This window comes from Miscanthus floridulus, chromosome 1 (assembly GCF_019320115.1).
Source record: "Miscanthus floridulus cultivar M001 chromosome 1, ASM1932011v1, whole genome shotgun sequence".
Classification (NCBI taxonomy): domain Eukaryota; kingdom Viridiplantae; phylum Streptophyta; class Magnoliopsida; order Poales; family Poaceae; genus Miscanthus; species Miscanthus floridulus.
Window position 1 is genome coordinate 191,252,219 of NC_089580.1, and position 15,402 is coordinate 191,267,620.

The window sequence follows — 15,402 nt, forward strand, 5'->3', positions numbered from 1 at the left end:
GGCACCCGTTCATTCTTTCCACCAGAGACTTAGGACCTATCCCACTCTCGTCCGTTTGTAACCCCTACTATAAACTTTTAGTGCTAGTAACACAAGCAGCAGCAACGAACTAGACGTAGGGACATTCTGCCCGAACCAGTATAAACCTCGTGTCCTCTTAGCACACCATCCGAGCAAGACGCGCAATACTAGAAATTTACTCGTTGGTGATAACTCGAAACACCAACAAGTTTTCTTTATCTATATCCCATCAGATGTTGACACATGCATAAAGTATTAAATATAGACTTAAAAATAACTAATTATACATACTGGACTAATTTGCCACACGAAATTTTTAAAACGCAATAATTGCGGCGGCCGCTGGGATTGCGAGCGTCACCGCAATAATTTCGTCTTTCGCCGGACGCGGACCTCCCGTGGCGAGCCAGCCGTCCACCCCGCATCGGACGGCCCACCGCGCACGCAAGTCAACAACCTCCAACGCCGCACCCGCGCGCCAGCCAGCCCGTGGGGTAGGGTAGCCAAGCGGACGCCAGCGCGAGCCGCTTTAGCATTGATCAATTGGAATAATTCGTGGTGCAATCCAGCAAAACCGAACGGGTCCTTGAGAGGCGCGGGCCCGGGACGGGTTCCGGCCGCTGATCTGTGATCGCGCGGACGGGAGCTGCGGGGGCGGCCCACGCTGGTTGCTGCGGGCTTTGCCCTTTTGTGGCCCACCACGGCAAGAGGCAGGAGAGGGATCCCGTCCGCGTCCATCCACCGCCCGTGGGAAGGCAAGGGAAGAGCAGCGAGCGTCGCAGGCATCGGCCCCAGCTCCGGCTCCGCCCGCCGCCGCACCGTTCCCCCTCTTCCTCCCCCGATCCGATCGCCGATCGCCGCCCCTCGCCTCGCCTCGCGGCAATATTTGGAACCCCTGTTACCGATCACCTGATGCCGTACCACTGACCGATCCGCTCCCCCACCCCCACCCCTTTACCCCCACCTCCGCCGCCGCCGTTCCCGCAGTCACCTCCGCCTTTCGTCTGCTACTCCGTCGAGGCTCTACCTCCCGATCGGACTAGGGTGCGGACGATGGCTAGCAGCGCCGACCCGCATGTTGCCGTTGCCGGGGCCGGGACGCCCCCGTCCGATAGCCCGGTTGGGGCAAAGAAGGCTGGGGCGGCGGCCGCCGTCTGGAAGTTCCCCGCTGGCGCGACGGTGCCCGTCGCTGTGGCGGTTGAAAGCCCCATCATGGACGCGGACTCCTGGCCGGCGCTGCCCGGGCTGGTCTCTCCGCCGCCGCCGGCTGCGGGGCCAGCGGCCAAGGCGTCCCCTAAGGCCGCGTCTCCAGCTTCCACTGTGAGTTGATACCAGTGTTTGATATAGAGGACCTTGAAATTTGGTAATACCATTTGATCAGATTGGGTTTTACTATTGTTGCAATGGTGTCAGCCGGCGGTGATGTCGCCGCCCTCTTTGGGCAATCCCGGCGCTCCGGATGCTAACCCTGGAAATGAGGCTCCGGTGCGCAATCCTGTGGCCCGGCGTGCCCTGGTGATGCCTGCGGCGGATGGGCTGGAGAAGAGTGCCCCTGCACCGGAACCGTCCCCTGTTTATGTGCCTAATAATGCCCGGAGCAACGGCGCAGATCCTCATCAGAATGGACGTTTTGGCTCCCACCCCCATGGCCGAGGTGGTGGCTATGGTGGGGGAAACAGGAGGGGTAATGGTGGAGGTGGTGCGCGACGAGGGAGTGAGCACCACGGGGGTTTTGATGGACAACGGCGCGGAGGTGGCCGCAGAGATGGGCATGGACCAGTTCATCAGCAGCGTGGCCATCAGCCAACATACATTAGGGCTCCTCCTACTCTGGCTGTTGTAGCAGGAGTACCTCCGCCGCCGCCACCATTTGTTAGCCCCGCTACTCCTCAGACACCGCCTTATGGGGCACCTATGGGCTTCCCTGGTATGTTCTTGTGCATGTGGTTTATGAGATCATGGGCATGTGCCATTGTTATATTACATTAATTTGCTTGTTGAAAATAGCAGACATAGCACCGCATGTTTACTATTTTGCGGCACCCACCTCGGAAGGCATTCAAGGCCTGCCTTTTGTGCCTCATCCAGCAAGCCCCCAAGCTGTTTTAATTGACCCTTTCCAAAAGGGTCTTCTGGAGCAGATAGAATACTATTTCAGGTAGTAGCTCGTCTACATTTTGGGAATCCTTTTTTTTAATAAAAACTGTGAAGATGCTCAGATCAATTTCTTGATCCACTTGTGAACTATTGCAGTGATGCCAATTTGTGTAAGGACCTATATTTGCGGCAACGCATGGATGACCAAGGCTGGGTGCCATTATCCCTGATTGCTGGCTTTCCCCAAGTAAGTTTGCAGGCCTTATGAGTTGGTTTCTCAGTTAAAATCCACTCTGAATTTTTATTTTGTTTCTTAGCCAGCTGTTTACGCCCTGTTCGCTTGGCTTATAAGCCGTACTTTTTCAGCCAACGAACATTATTTTTCTCTCACAACAAATCAGCTAACATTACTTTCAGCCATGGCTTATCAGCCAAGCGAACAGGGCATTAGTGAGCTTGTGGGCATGTTCTGTGTAATTACTTCCACCAATGAATTAGAGGGACTGCATGTAGTGGGATGGATTCATTTAACTGAACAGCAAGAGAGCCCTTACACAATTAATAAGAAACTGGATTATATTACTGATGTGGTTGATAACATGGATGGCACAGCTACATTGTCTTGTTGCATTCTAATCTCTTAGTAGTATCTGCTTTTAAGAAATCAGACTCCTTCACAGTTATGTTTGCAAGTGCTAATGTCAGTGTGGGCCGTTCGCCATACTATTAGGATAGCAATATGTGTTCCCAGAGGGGGGGGAGTTGGTATTTTTATTTTTCGACATTTTTTGCAGTGGTATTATTGTAGGCCTTAAGCTGAGCGTTGGTGAGGGAGCTGTTGACCAGGCTATGTGTCACATTTACTGGAGTTGTGGGTCACTTTAAACAGGGGTCAGTAGCTCTGAGGCACATTTTTGTCAAGGTTCATAACAAGTTGAGTCCATCCCTCCTAACAGCAGCGGGTACCTCCAATTTTTAGTGTACTCAGCTACACGTTTGTACAGGCTGTCTGATGATGCACTTAACTACTTATACCTTATTGCTCATAGCTTTGTATGAACCAAGACACAAACCTATTTCTTTTTCATAGGTTGAGCTGCTACAGATTTTTTGTATGGACCAAGTTCTGCCCGTGTGCATGTTCATTCTAGCTTCAGTGGATAAGGGCGAACTCTTGAATTGTGAAGTAATATTCTATTGTCGATGGTGTCATACGATATTTTTCTCTTTCTAAGTTGCATGGTTCCTTTAAAATTTTACAATATGTGCTGCATTTGTTGGGTATGCGCACAGGCACAATCGATTTTCTTTTAGGATACCCCTGTCAAAGCTTTGACTGGGTTTTCTATAACTAATATAATACTTCTGATAGTTATGGGAAACTCACCGAGTAGGCTGGTGCTACATATTTAATGAATGATAGTTATATTGTAACAAACTTAGCTGAGCTCACTTCAGAAGTTAGCGTGGCAAAGTATTGTACTATTGTCATAAGTGCAGAGGAAATATGGTTTGATTTCCCTTAGTTATCGAAGGCCATTTTGCTTTTTCTTTTTCAGGCACTCTGTATATTTGTCTTATGGGTACCATGTGGTTCCTTTTTCAGCATGATTTCATCCGCCACAAAGCCTGGCAGTGAACTGGTAAATAAGGGGGTGACTGCTTGCAGTGCAGTTGAGGGTTTGTCTTTAGGGTTTTGAACTTTTGATCATATGCTTCTGGGATGCCCATTTCTTTCTTCTTGTTCATCACAAAGCCCCTAGTAGGAATTTGTCAGGTATTTTTACTCTCTGGGAATAATTGAAACTTGTTTTTTTTGAATCAGAACAGATTGGATTTTTTTTCTTGAATGTGCAGGAGGGCTGCATATCATTTCATTAAAGAATAGAGTTCTTATTTACAAAATCCCCCAAACCCAACACCATGAAACTTAGTACATATTGGGATAATGGAGTACATAAGGTTTATGCCTCTGTTTCTGTTTGTCTTTTCTTTTGTGTGTAGCGTGCTTAGTCTATACTAGAAACCCAGGCGCGGCTTTGCCGCGCCCTACTAGATCGTCCAGTTATTGGAGTCCATCATAATAACTTAAAGCAAAAGGTTGAGAGGTCATCACTGATAAGCGATGTTATGCTTTTGGTGCTACATCCCGTGCTGATAGTTCGCCTTTGCTCTTCATTGTCAATAGTAATAAACAACATATCTCAAATGGAAATGAGCTTCAAATAAATACAAAATATATTTTTTTTATCATAAAAAATCATGGATTTAACAATCTCTTAATACGAATCCTGCACCAAACCGCGGGCACCCGCTAGGGCCACGTCACCCGTTAACCCGCTAACCGTTGGATCCGGCGGAAACACGATATGGACCGTTGGATCAGGCTCATCGCGGGTCTCCAACCCATTAAGTCACGAACCCGGAAGGCCGACTCGTCCTCTCCGCTGCGTCGGCGCGTCTCCCTCCTCCCGCTGCTCCATCGTCCCCTGCCCCTCCTCCCTTCTCCCCCGCAGGCACTGAAGCACGGGTTGAGCACGGCCCCGGCGCGTCTCCCTCCTCCCGCTGCTCCATCGTCTCCTACACCTCCTCCCTTCTCCCCCGCAGGCACCGAGGCACGGGTTGAGCAGGCAACGCTGGCATCACTTGGAGCGGGCAAATCGAGTGGGTCACGGGCGGATAGAATGGAGCGTGGGGCAGCGGCGCCGGCCAGTATGAGACCATTTTACTGTAATAGATTTAACTAATTGATAATTTATTTGAAAAGAACTTGGGTACAAGTATTGGTTTGCTTGTATTTCTGGAAAAGGCCAATGTTAGGGGAAGTGGTCATTCCAATAGATTGCAGCTGATTATATATTGTATGCAGTAGTTCCTAGTATTGAACTCTGATTGACCAAATTATTCAAGAATGGGAGTATGTAACAAAGATGCAGCAGAGCAAGTATTATTTCAATTATTTAAATTTACAAACTGAGCTATGCGCACCTGGTTAGGTTTGGTGAACTTGTTGCACCAGGGTTAGTTAACTATGCTTTTTTTTTGCGCTATATTACTATAATTGATAGAATGTTATTTCATACGTGGGGTAATATTTACGTGTAGTCGAACGTGTATATATATATGGATCGTAAAGCCGGTAAAATCACTCAATCGTTTTGTTTTATGCGTGGTATGGGTAAGCTACCGTAAAAATTTCATAGCAATTTGAATAAAGAAACTAACTCTATTAATTATTTATAGAAAACTCTAGAGAAATCTAGATCCACATTAATAGCAAAAAAATTACACTAAAACATGTGATGTTATGTGTTTACAGTGCAGTGCTAGTTGTGTAGAGTTCAACAAACTTGGTTTGTTTTTTTTATTTTTATTTGTTTTATTATGTTCTTTACAAAATTTCAACCGGTTTAGATAAATAATAAATTCGCAGGAAAATAGAAAAACGTTGTCGGGCCGAATTTGGCCCAGTAAGGCGATATACAGGCCCGAGCGGGAGGCAGGCCAGCCCATTTAAAAGGCCTGGATTGCAGGTTGATTTCGGTAAAGTTCGAGGGCTTTTTTGCAAAAAAACCTGAGAGGAGGCCTGGACTGCGGGTTGATTCGACTAAAGTTCAAGATTTTGTTTGCAAAAAGACCGGGGCTCGCACGATCTAGGCCGTCCGCCCGGCCGATCCAATGGCCGGGAAAAGCGGGCGACGTGGCCACGCTGCCTGGCCTTCTTTTGGTGCAGGATTCGTAGTAAAGAGATTCATTATAATGCATTTGTTAATACAAATGGTTTTGTGACACCAATATATCAAAGTGGATATTGTTAATTGAATATGGTGTCTTTGTGGAGTATGACAGTCGAATCAGATAACCTTTTCGAGAATATTCAGATAGATGTTTTGTACTTTTGTTCTTTTATTTGTTAAAGAGACGGTGTCACTCACCCACTTTTTTATTAATAGGTCCAGAAGATTACTAATAATGTTCAGTTTATCTTGGAAACAGTCATGCTATCTAACGTTGTGGAAGTGCAGGTAATGTTTTCTTTGTGCTATTATTGTTATATGATTTGGCCAAGAAACATATAGGTTAATCACTAAACATATATGATTCATAACATTGAACATTAATTATAGAAAAATTATGGTCAAGATCATTTTCATTATCATATCTGTTAGTGTGAGATTTACCAGATATTTATTATTATTGATTCAGGCAAGTTTGTTAAGCCAGCAAGATGTAGTTACTGGTTAGATCATGCCATAGACTTTAGCTTCTTGTTATAGACCTAGAGCTTATTTATCTGACATGATATCTATAAACCAACAGAGTCTATATCATTTGATTGCTTTCTGAAGGGATGTTCTTTTCCTAGTATGACCATGGAAAATTTAGTATGAAATTGATTCAACATGGATCTACTGATCTTACAGGTTTTTGTTGTTCCTCGAGTGACTTTATATTCTTTAGGTTATAGGTAAATCTTCCGAATGCTTGAAAACAACATATTTTTCAGTCAATATACTAGGCCATGGGACCAGCACCCAACAATCTCAACCTTTAAGTGGTTTGTGTGTTTATCCAGTGTCCAGTACAGTGATTGAAAGATAAGTTGTTTTCAAACACTTGAAAGTTAGGAAGTCTCTTGATTAATTCATGTGATTGAAAGAGTTTCTGGGTGGAAGTCTTGCCATCGATTACTATTCTCATTAGTTGATTCACTATAGGCCCATTTTTTTTAAAAAAAAATATGTGTACCAAAATGGAAAAGCGAGCCTTGCATTTGCATGTACAATTAGCAATAGGATAACGAAAATTGAGTCCTATCCCCAATGATCACAAGCCCCTAGCAGATGAGAGCATTAGGTAGTACCGTACTAGCAACTTAGGCCCTGTTTGGTTGAGCTGTGGCTGTGGGAAAAAGCTGCTGTGGGCTGTGAGCTGTGGAAAAGCTGCTGTGGGCTGTGAGCTGTAGAAAAGCTGAAAGCTGTTTGGTTAAACAAGTATAAAATATACCTTTTATCTTTATCTCTCTTGAAACAACTATGGAAGAGCTTTTTATTCCACCAATTTCGAAAAGCAGAAAGCCAAAAGCCAAAAGCAGGGTCAAACCAGCTTTCAAAAATGAACTACGGAAAAACAGCTGCTTCTGAAAAAACACCCTCCAAAAGCAGCCCCTTTGGTTGGGCTTTTGGCTTTTGGGGCCAAAAGCCAAAGCCAAAAGCCCAACCAAACAGGGCCTTATTGCCTCTTATAAAAGTGTAGTGACTTAGCAATAAAGTTAGCTTTAACAAAGTGCAATTTTTTTGTTCACCTGATGCTCCACTTGGTTAACACATATTAGATAATCTTATGTATTCTGTTTTGTTTTTGCCTTGTAATAATATACTAATGCATAGCCTAAAATTAGGAACTACTGTATTCCCTTCGACCCTTCTCACTTAAAGGACCCTTTCCTTTATGCTTAAACAGGGTGATAAACTACGAAGGCGTGGAGCATGGGAGAATTGGCTTCTTCCAAAACAAAATTATTCTGCTGGGAGTTCTTCTGGTTCGTTGTCCCCTGTGACATCCAACATTGATTCTCTGGCATCTCAGTTTCGTTCTGTTGGACTTGAGGGGGCAACATACCATGCCAACATGCCAGGAATGCATGGTGAAGCTCTCCTGACAAGATCAGCAACTTCAGTTAGTCTAGGTTATCATGCATCAACCTTTGGTGGGATACAGAGCAACGGGAGTGGACCTCTTTTTGGGCCGAAGTCTGCAAGAAATTTTCTCAGGAGCGATACCTTTTGAGGCTATATGTTCAAGAAATATGAAGTATAATGGCAGGCCGAGTTTTCACAGTAACGGCCTGCACACCTTATCTCGTGTGAGGTGAAATATCAGTTGGTTAAAAAACAAAAAAAAAGAAGAAGGCAAAGGCATAATACCAAAAAAATAGAGATAGGCATACACAAAGTACTGGAAAAAAAACAAAAAAATGAAAATACAAAAAAAAAAAAAAACGGGCATAGGCAGCTTTTGTGCTGGTACTCCTGTCCTTTGTGTTATGTGGTCCTAGTAGGTTTGTTTTCGAATGCTAGCAGTTTGATGGCTATTTTGTGTAAACCGAGTTATTAAAGTGTCATGGATGGTATCATTCGGAAACTGTTGAGTGGACAAAGTTATATGAAAGTACATGACATTATTATTAGTTCTGCTGCTCCCTGCTGATTTGTGCGATTTCGATTTAACCTGCATTTCTGGTTTTGGAGGTTATGTCTTTTATTAAATCATAGCAGTGGTTAGCAGCTTGACCGTGGGAGTTGTGATGAAACCCCAGTTTTTAGCGGTTCTTGGTTGTGTGTTTTACGGCTGCTTTCAGAAATCATCCAGTTGTGTGCAGATTGCATTGGAAATTTATGGTAGCTTTCGCTGTACTAGTTGAAATGAAATTGCTAGCTGTCCACTGTAACATTTGTGGTCGGGTTTCTATAAAACCAACGCAAACCATTGCATATTTAAGTTGTCTATCTGGGTCCGTTTGCGCGCATATATTTAGCAGTTTGGTAAATAAGCTTGCGATGGTTGTCAGTAGGAAGTAGAAGATAATGAATGAGAGTCTGTCTACTGTACAACCATGTGTTTTATACAATTTCAACACATGAATTTTTTTGCATCATAAAATTAAGATCCAACAATCTCCATCATTCTTTTACCTCTAGTCTTCTTCTACCTCTGGACAATTACAAGATCACATATCACAAATCACATGTCACAGAAAACAATTTTTTTTATGGAAGGACAAAATAAAGAGGGTTTGGTTCCATAGCACTGCTGGCGTCGCGTCATGGGTCGCGTCGCGTCATGGCCGGTGCTGCGCTGCTGGTGCGCTGCTGGCCTGACGGACGCACGCTGCTGGTTGGTGTCGCGTCATGGGTCGTGTTGCGTCATGGCCGGTGCTGCGCTGCGCTGCTGGCCTCACGGACACAGATCCGACGGATGCAGATAAACCGAGACAATCATCCGGTGGAATAAAATCCATGTGTTTTTTTGTGCTACAACACACGTGTGTTGTATAGCATTTCTGAATGAAAATGACTGATCCAGGAAGAGTTAAGAAAGAACATGGTTTTATGTGGGAATAATAGGACTAAGCGAAACGTTGTAACGAGCTATGAGCCCATGACAGTGAAACTGCCTCCAAAACTGCTATATATAGGGTTTCGTCAGTGAAGGGGTTAAGTGGAAGAACCCTTGATCCTTTCTCTGTCAGCAGCGAACTAGCAAGAGAGAGTGATGTAGGCATTTCTTTGTGAGCAATGGGAGTCTAGTTCTAAACACCAAAACCAAAGCCAAGTTTTCATCTCAACATTCAACAGAAGTACGTACTCCACAATGGGAGTAGTAATAATTTACATTTGCACAAAACTGCATTACAGCTATCACAGCAACAGAGAGGAAGGTAGGGAACATTCCAGAACTCCACAAGCACGGCATGTACTTAGTATATGAGACGAGAAGCGGCAGCACATTCACATGACGGCGCAGGAGTTCGGGTTGTCGTCGCTGAAGGCGGTGGTGTACCTCTCCTCCATGGAGCGGGCCCTGACGAGCGGCGCGGCGTCGGGGTCGTCGAGCACGTTGCGGACGTACCCGGGCGGCGCCTTCTTGTCGTAGGCGCCCGGGACGTAGGGGTGCGGCACCACCTCGTACGGCACGTAGGGCCACGGCTGCGCCTCCTTCCCGGCCCGCCGCCGCAGCCGCTCCATCACCTCCGACGCCTCCACGTACCCGGACACGGATACCTTGTTCTGCTTCGGGTCCACCTCCACGCTGCTCACGCCTGCACTCACGGTGGTGCACCGCGGAGACACTCGGCTGTTAGTTAGTTGCTCGATCGGCGGCCGGACGGAGAACGCACGGCACGGCAGGGCACGCACCTTTCATGTCCTCCAATGCCTTCTTGACCCTGCGCTCGCACCCCTCGCTGTCCATCCGCACCAACAGCTCCACCGTCTGGAATTCCTTGCGCTTCTTCTTGCCGAGGACTTTGGCCGGCAGAAGGCAGAGCTCGGCGATGAGGTCGTCGACGCGAAGCATTCCGTTCCGATCGACCGTGCTGCTGGATCCGATGTATTTGGCCGGCCGACGAAGAGGTCTCGAGGTCGCGGTGGTTTGGCTTGGCTTTCCGAGACGGGGTACCTGCTGGTGTCTGAATAATGTCTGATGCGGTCGTTGCGCCTTTACCCCGGTACTTATACAGCGACGGACATGGCTCGTCGGATAGCTTGAGATGCTTCCCGCGCTTCGGATGCCGCCAGCATCTTGATCGCGTTCATGTTTTATACATGCTGTCATGTCCAACAGAACAGTCGAAGTCTGAATCATTCTGATCCTGATTGCAGGGTCAAGAGGTTCTTGGAGTAGCAGCATCTGCTGTTTATTTCAGCGCCGCCAGCTTCTACCGTCACTCCCTCTCTTTTTTTTCACGTCCTTTCAGCCCGCTTGGAACACGAGAAATCTTCCGCGTTTCTATATATTTTTTTTCTATAAAAATAAAACTGAACTGATTTTAGTGAAATTTCTGTATAATTTCTATAAAGTTCTTGTGTTATAAATGGAGCGTCAATCTTTGTGCTACTCTTAGTATAGTCGTATCAGTTTGAAACCAAGCAGGCAAGCAAGCCTCCCCTTTCTTGCTCGACTGCTTTCGACAATCCAGTGGCTGCAGGAGAAAATCATGTGAGAAGAGGGAGTAGCCCAGGATTGGCAGCAGGGCCCTCATCCTTTTTAGAGGCATGTGGATCCTTCCCTCTAAATTCTTCTAAACCACACGCGACGTGACTAGTAAAAGATAATGAATTGGGGCCCTGGTCCGTTGCTTTTGCCGGCGACCCAAGGGCGAGTGTGTGTTTTCTCCGCATCTCGCGAATCTTCTGTACTTTTTTTACTAGGATTTCTGTTCCACTAAATCCTGTCGGGAAGGCCGGAAGGTAAGAACAGCAGCGCCAACCTTCTCTGATTGCTAGCTACGACTGCATCTGCGGCTGAAGCAGATGCTACAGAACTGTAGGGCTTTCCAAACAGTTAACAGCCCGTCCGCTCCTCATATGCAGTAACACCGCACAGTGATACCCTTCTATAGGGGAAAAAAGCAGATGATACAGAGCAGAAAATCAGTGTGAAGTGAGCAGGTGCCAGGTCATGTTGCAGCAGTATACATGTAGTCTCACAAACAATAACCATCTATTATCAAACTAATTGCCAACAATGCTCTTACAGAAAAACAATATCGCGCCGAGTAAACACACATAGCTGACATCAGTACAGGCTGAACCCAAAGAACTGCCCAACCAGAAGAGCTAGACCCATGCCTATAGCTACAAGTGAAGCAGCCCAGGTCAGTTTCTCTGTTATCCTGGGAACCTTCTCTTTCAGGGCCTCGCTGCAAGAACCTACAAAAGCAGTGTAACTCCCCATCGAAAACACAGTGCCGACCAGGAACATGCCGAGGAAAGCCGCGCCAGCAAAGCGCGACGGAAGAGCCAATGCTGGTAGGACCATCAGCAGTGCATCCGGTTGGAGACCATGGACGACTCCGGTGGCAAATGTCGCAAAACTGACTTTCTTCTTCCGGGAAGTTGAAGGGGACTGCAAAGGGTCGTTGTTGCTCATGCTGGCATCGATGCCCTCCAACACTAGTGAGGACTCTTGAGCCTCTGAAGCTTCCCGAACACCCATGGCTCCTATGATCAGAAGGGTCAGGCCTACAACTCTTGTTCCCCATGCACGGAAAACCTCAATGTGCAATCGATCTTTGAGTAACAAGAAGAGCAGGCCAAAAATGACTTGTCCTGCATCATGACCACAGCCCCAAAGGGCACCAACCAGTCCACTTTCAAGTCTGGATCTCCCAATTGACAGTGGCGCCAAGGCAACTAGATGGTCTGGCCCAGACAAGGTATGTAAGCACCCAGCTAAAAAACCAGCCCATCCACTGCTTAGTATCTCTGTCGTGAGGAGTCTTCCACCAGTTTTGGCAACTGGTTGCATCGATGCATAGGCAGGAAGGCTAGAGTGCAGGGAGCTAGTAACAAGTGTCATCAATAGGAAAAGGGCAGCAGTGGAAGCCTGTAATACACAAAATTTAACACATCAGAACAGGACGGAAAGATAGATCAGCAAGAAATTTCAAAACTAATGACCAATGGCATTAGCTGGTAGATGACAAGATCCTATCGCGCGACCAGAGCATAGTAAACCACAAATCAAGCAAAACATACCAACATGAAAATAATTTAATCAGATTTAACCTCACAGTATACAACTTGGTAAAAGCACACAATGCCCTATGACGTGAGATGTTCTTACAAAATATGAACCTGTGACTAGCACCGAAACATGAATAGTTACTATCCTTGGTACTCTTTATAAATGAATGTGTTGTACTTCCATACTCAAATTGATCTCCAATTTCATACACAAGTTATTACAAGCATATATGTTTCTGTGCATTGAGCTTTTTAAAGAAAAATCAGTTCCCAATGCACCACCATCAAGAAGTCCCCTCAGCACCAAAGCACCAAAACACATGTCAGTACCAGAATGTATCATCAGTTAAACAAAAATTCCTCCAAACGGTTTTAAATCACCAAGCCAATATCCAGAGTAGGCAAATGATACATGTGAATAAGAAAGCTAACATGATTATCACTGATCAGCACATATCGAGTCTCTACACACATTAAAATTGAAATCACCTTGAGTAAAAGAAAACATCCTATTATTTGAAACAGGAAATGGTGTGATAAGCCAATTGAACAGCAAAGGCCTTCAATTATCACACTCTATCATTCATTTAGGAGAAGAACACTGACTATGCAGCTTGTTTCGAGCGTTAAACATATATATGACCAATTCAGGTACACTCCCCAGGAAATATCAATAAAGTATAATAATGAACAAAAGCAATTCACCCAACAGAACACAGAAAGCAAGCTCAGCACCTTATCAAGATGCATCGACATAAACATTCAACACCAAAATACACCATCTCAACTAAAAACTGCACGGTTTCACATCACATTTGAATTTGAACTGACTGAATTACACGACCAATACTCCTATGACCACAAGCACTTGGGGGGTCCTTGCAAGGTATCTGGGCTTGATTTGTCAGCAAACCATAAAACAAACTTTGTCCAGACTTCTCAGAACAAACTCAGAGGTGCCAGTTCCATAAAGTGTTACAATTTCCAAATCAAACGGCCCGACATTGAAGCACAGAACTACTGTCAATCCAAAGCTGTAGGTCAAATGGTGTCTAACTTCAGATGTATTCCTAGAACAATGTAAAGATACATTTTATTTCAATAATATCGTGTGCATTTATCGTTGCTCGCATCTGATGAGCATAGAGCAGTAGAGTACAAGGCGTGTGAATGAAGAACAGGTCTTGCATGTCATTCCCTCAACTTATATCTAATAAAATTAAGCCGTCTCCTTACATTAACAGTCACAGCAGGCAAATTACATTATTTCACTTTAGAAATGGTAAGATTTGGTCTTGTACCAAGCAAACCACTCTCATTACGGGGCCCTAAAGTATGCTAGAATATTTTTCGTATTCCTATCAGACGCTAGTAAGGCACTCGGCAAGTCGGTCGCTGTCCCTGAACCCGAAAAGTAGCATGCCAGACATGAATTTGCTTACACAGCACACTCAATCACGGCAACCTCCAGCAGACCAGCACTATCGTATCTTGGCAGTATCCTATATATAGTTATAAACCTAAATATTGCAATCTTAGAGGTAGAGACAAAGGGGGGAAAATCCTAACACCTTTGGGAGCAGACTCCCGAGCAGCTTCCACGGACTGCCGACGGCAACCGGCGGCGGCGGCGGCGGGGGGTCGCTCCGTGTCTCCTCCGGTGCGGCGGAGAGAGCCTCGTGGCGCAGCGGCGACGCCAGCGCGATCGCGCCGGGCCGCGTGGGCTGGCCGCGCAGCCGGGGCCATGCGGCGGCGGGGGGGAGGCGCCGAGAGGGGAGGAAAAGGGATCCCCGGATCCGGGCCTGGGAAGGGGACGGGGACGGGGACGGGGAGGAGACGGGCGTGGAGATGAGCCGCTCCATGGAAGACGACGGACGAGAAGATTAGAGATGGAGGGAGAGAGGAGCCGGGAGACCGGGGAGGAGGATGGAATGGAATGGATTGCAAGTGCAGCAGCTCCTCTCTGTTGGACTCGGCGAGGATGTGGTGGCGGCTCGGGAACGGGAACTCCTCGCAATCGCAGTCCACCCCCGCCCGGAAAGAGAGGTTTTTACCTGTGTACCTTTAAAAAAGATGCCACACTTCTACGTACCCTTTAAAAGTTGGTCGTCACCTATATACCCTCGCTCGAACTTTTCTTTTCCCTCACGCCATTTCGTCGGCATTCTGTTAGGTGTTGACTGTTTGGCGGCTCTGACATGTGGGACCGGACTAGAAAAATACCATCCTTGCCCCTGGATTATTGCAATGAGCGCTGGAGGGGCCATATTTTCAAGCCTGTCGGTCCTTTGATTGAACGTGCGCTGGAGGGGCCATTGCAATGAGGACTACTGGAGGGGACATGTGGGACAGGCGCTGGATCATTGCCCGACGCACGTACACATATTTTCAAGAAATGAACTGCAGGGGCCATGCATGCACGTACACGTACTACTGAGCATGGTACTTTGATTGAACGTACTACTGTTGTTTATTAACTTGTATACTGTTGGTGCACTGGTACGGTGTATGTTTTTTTTTGCGAGGTCGATTCGTCTGTTTACATGTTCAATTAATTTCGACAGTGCAAAGTGCAACAGTGCACGACATGCATGCTAGCTGTTTTACTGGCGTATGGATACACACGTACGTGCCCTCGGATCCGAGTCCAGCAAAGCAAAATGTGAAACGCAGATGCCAGATGATCAGTTGCGTCAGGTATGTGGTAGCTCTGGTGCCTAGTAGCTCTACGTGCAGTGACACAAATAAATGTATCACTGTGTTCTCTCTCAAAAAAAATATATCACTGTGGCAGCATGCATGCATGATAAATTGCACGAAGTCCGCGCACTTGTGCGTGCATGCATGCAAATCTCCATGTGCGACCAAAAGCCATGGTCAAAGACGGTGAGCTCTGCTGTAAAACAAAGACGGTGAACTCAACCGTACCGGATACTCTGTGCCCATGCATTCAAATCTCTCCCGACTCCCGACTCCCGTCCAAAGGACGACGAGAAAAGCGAGCGCAGGGCAAGGCGGCATGGCCAAGAGGCAT

At 46.4% G+C, this 15,402-nt stretch overlaps 3 protein-coding genes across 4 annotated transcripts; 1 reads left to right on the forward strand and 2 right to left on the reverse strand.

Moving 5' to 3' along the window:
- The first annotated feature begins 730 nt into the window (after positions 1-730).
- Positions 731-8,302, forward strand: LOC136552198 (la-related protein 1B-like). Of its 2 annotated transcripts, none has more exons than XM_066543738.1 (6): positions 731-1,341; positions 1,435-1,948; positions 2,029-2,179; positions 2,275-2,365; positions 6,072-6,143; positions 7,582-8,302. In XM_066543738.1, the coding sequence occupies exons 1-6, from the start codon at positions 1,075-1,077 to the stop codon at positions 7,906-7,908; spliced, it is 1,422 nt and encodes a 473-aa protein (XP_066399835.1). In that variant the 5' UTR covers positions 731-1,074; the 3' UTR covers positions 7,909-8,302. The 2 variants fall into 2 exon arrangements, with proteins under 2 accessions (XP_066399835.1, XP_066399840.1); XM_066543743.1 differs by having other exon boundaries at positions 2,032-2,179.
- A 1,155-nt stretch (positions 8,303-9,457) lies between these two features.
- Positions 9,458-11,121, reverse strand: LOC136552224 (heavy metal-associated isoprenylated plant protein 27-like). Its single transcript, XM_066543760.1, has 2 exons — positions 10,038-11,121; positions 9,458-9,940 (listed from the first exon to the last, which is right to left on the reverse strand). The coding sequence occupies exons 1-2, from the start codon at positions 10,528-10,530 to the stop codon at positions 9,630-9,632; spliced, it is 804 nt and encodes a 267-aa protein (XP_066399857.1). The 5' UTR covers positions 10,531-11,121; the 3' UTR covers positions 9,458-9,629.
- A 152-nt stretch (positions 11,122-11,273) lies between these two features.
- Positions 11,274-14,406, reverse strand: LOC136552214 (chloroplast protein FOR GROWTH AND FERTILITY 2-like). The gene is made up of 2 exons (XM_066543751.1): positions 13,940-14,406; positions 11,274-12,228 (listed from the first exon to the last, which is right to left on the reverse strand). The coding sequence occupies exons 1-2, from the start codon at positions 14,228-14,230 to the stop codon at positions 11,419-11,421; spliced, it is 1,101 nt and encodes a 366-aa protein (XP_066399848.1). The 5' UTR covers positions 14,231-14,406; the 3' UTR covers positions 11,274-11,418.
- Between the last annotated feature and the right edge of the window lie 996 nt (positions 14,407-15,402).

Bases quoted from the DNA above. Each gene is read 5' to 3' on its own strand.
- LOC136552198 (XM_066543738.1), top strand. From the start codon at position 1,075: ATGGCTAGCAGCGCCGACCCGCATGTTGCCGTTGCCGGGGCCGGGACG. The intron at 1,342-1,434 runs GTGAGTTGATAC...CAATGGTGTCAG, and splicing joins CCGCGTCTCCAGCTTCCACT to CCGGCGGTGATGTCGCCGCC. The intron at 1,949-2,028 runs GTATGTTCTTGT...TGTTGAAAATAG, and splicing joins GGCACCTATGGGCTTCCCTG to CAGACATAGCACCGCATGTT.
- LOC136552224 (XM_066543760.1), bottom strand. From the start codon at position 10,530: ATGCTGCTACTCCAAGAACCTCTTGACCCTGCAATCAGGATCAGAATG. The intron at 9,941-10,037 runs GTGCGTGCCCTG...CCGTGAGTGCAG, and splicing joins GGCATTGGAGGACATGAAAG to GCGTGAGCAGCGTGGAGGTG.
- LOC136552214 (XM_066543751.1), bottom strand. From the start codon at position 14,230: ATGGAGCGGCTCATCTCCACGCCCGTCTCCTCCCCGTCCCCGTCCCCG. The intron at 12,229-13,939 runs GTGTTAGGATTT...TGTGTATTACAG, and splicing joins TCGGGAGTCTGCTCCCAAAG to GCTTCCACTGCTGCCCTTTT.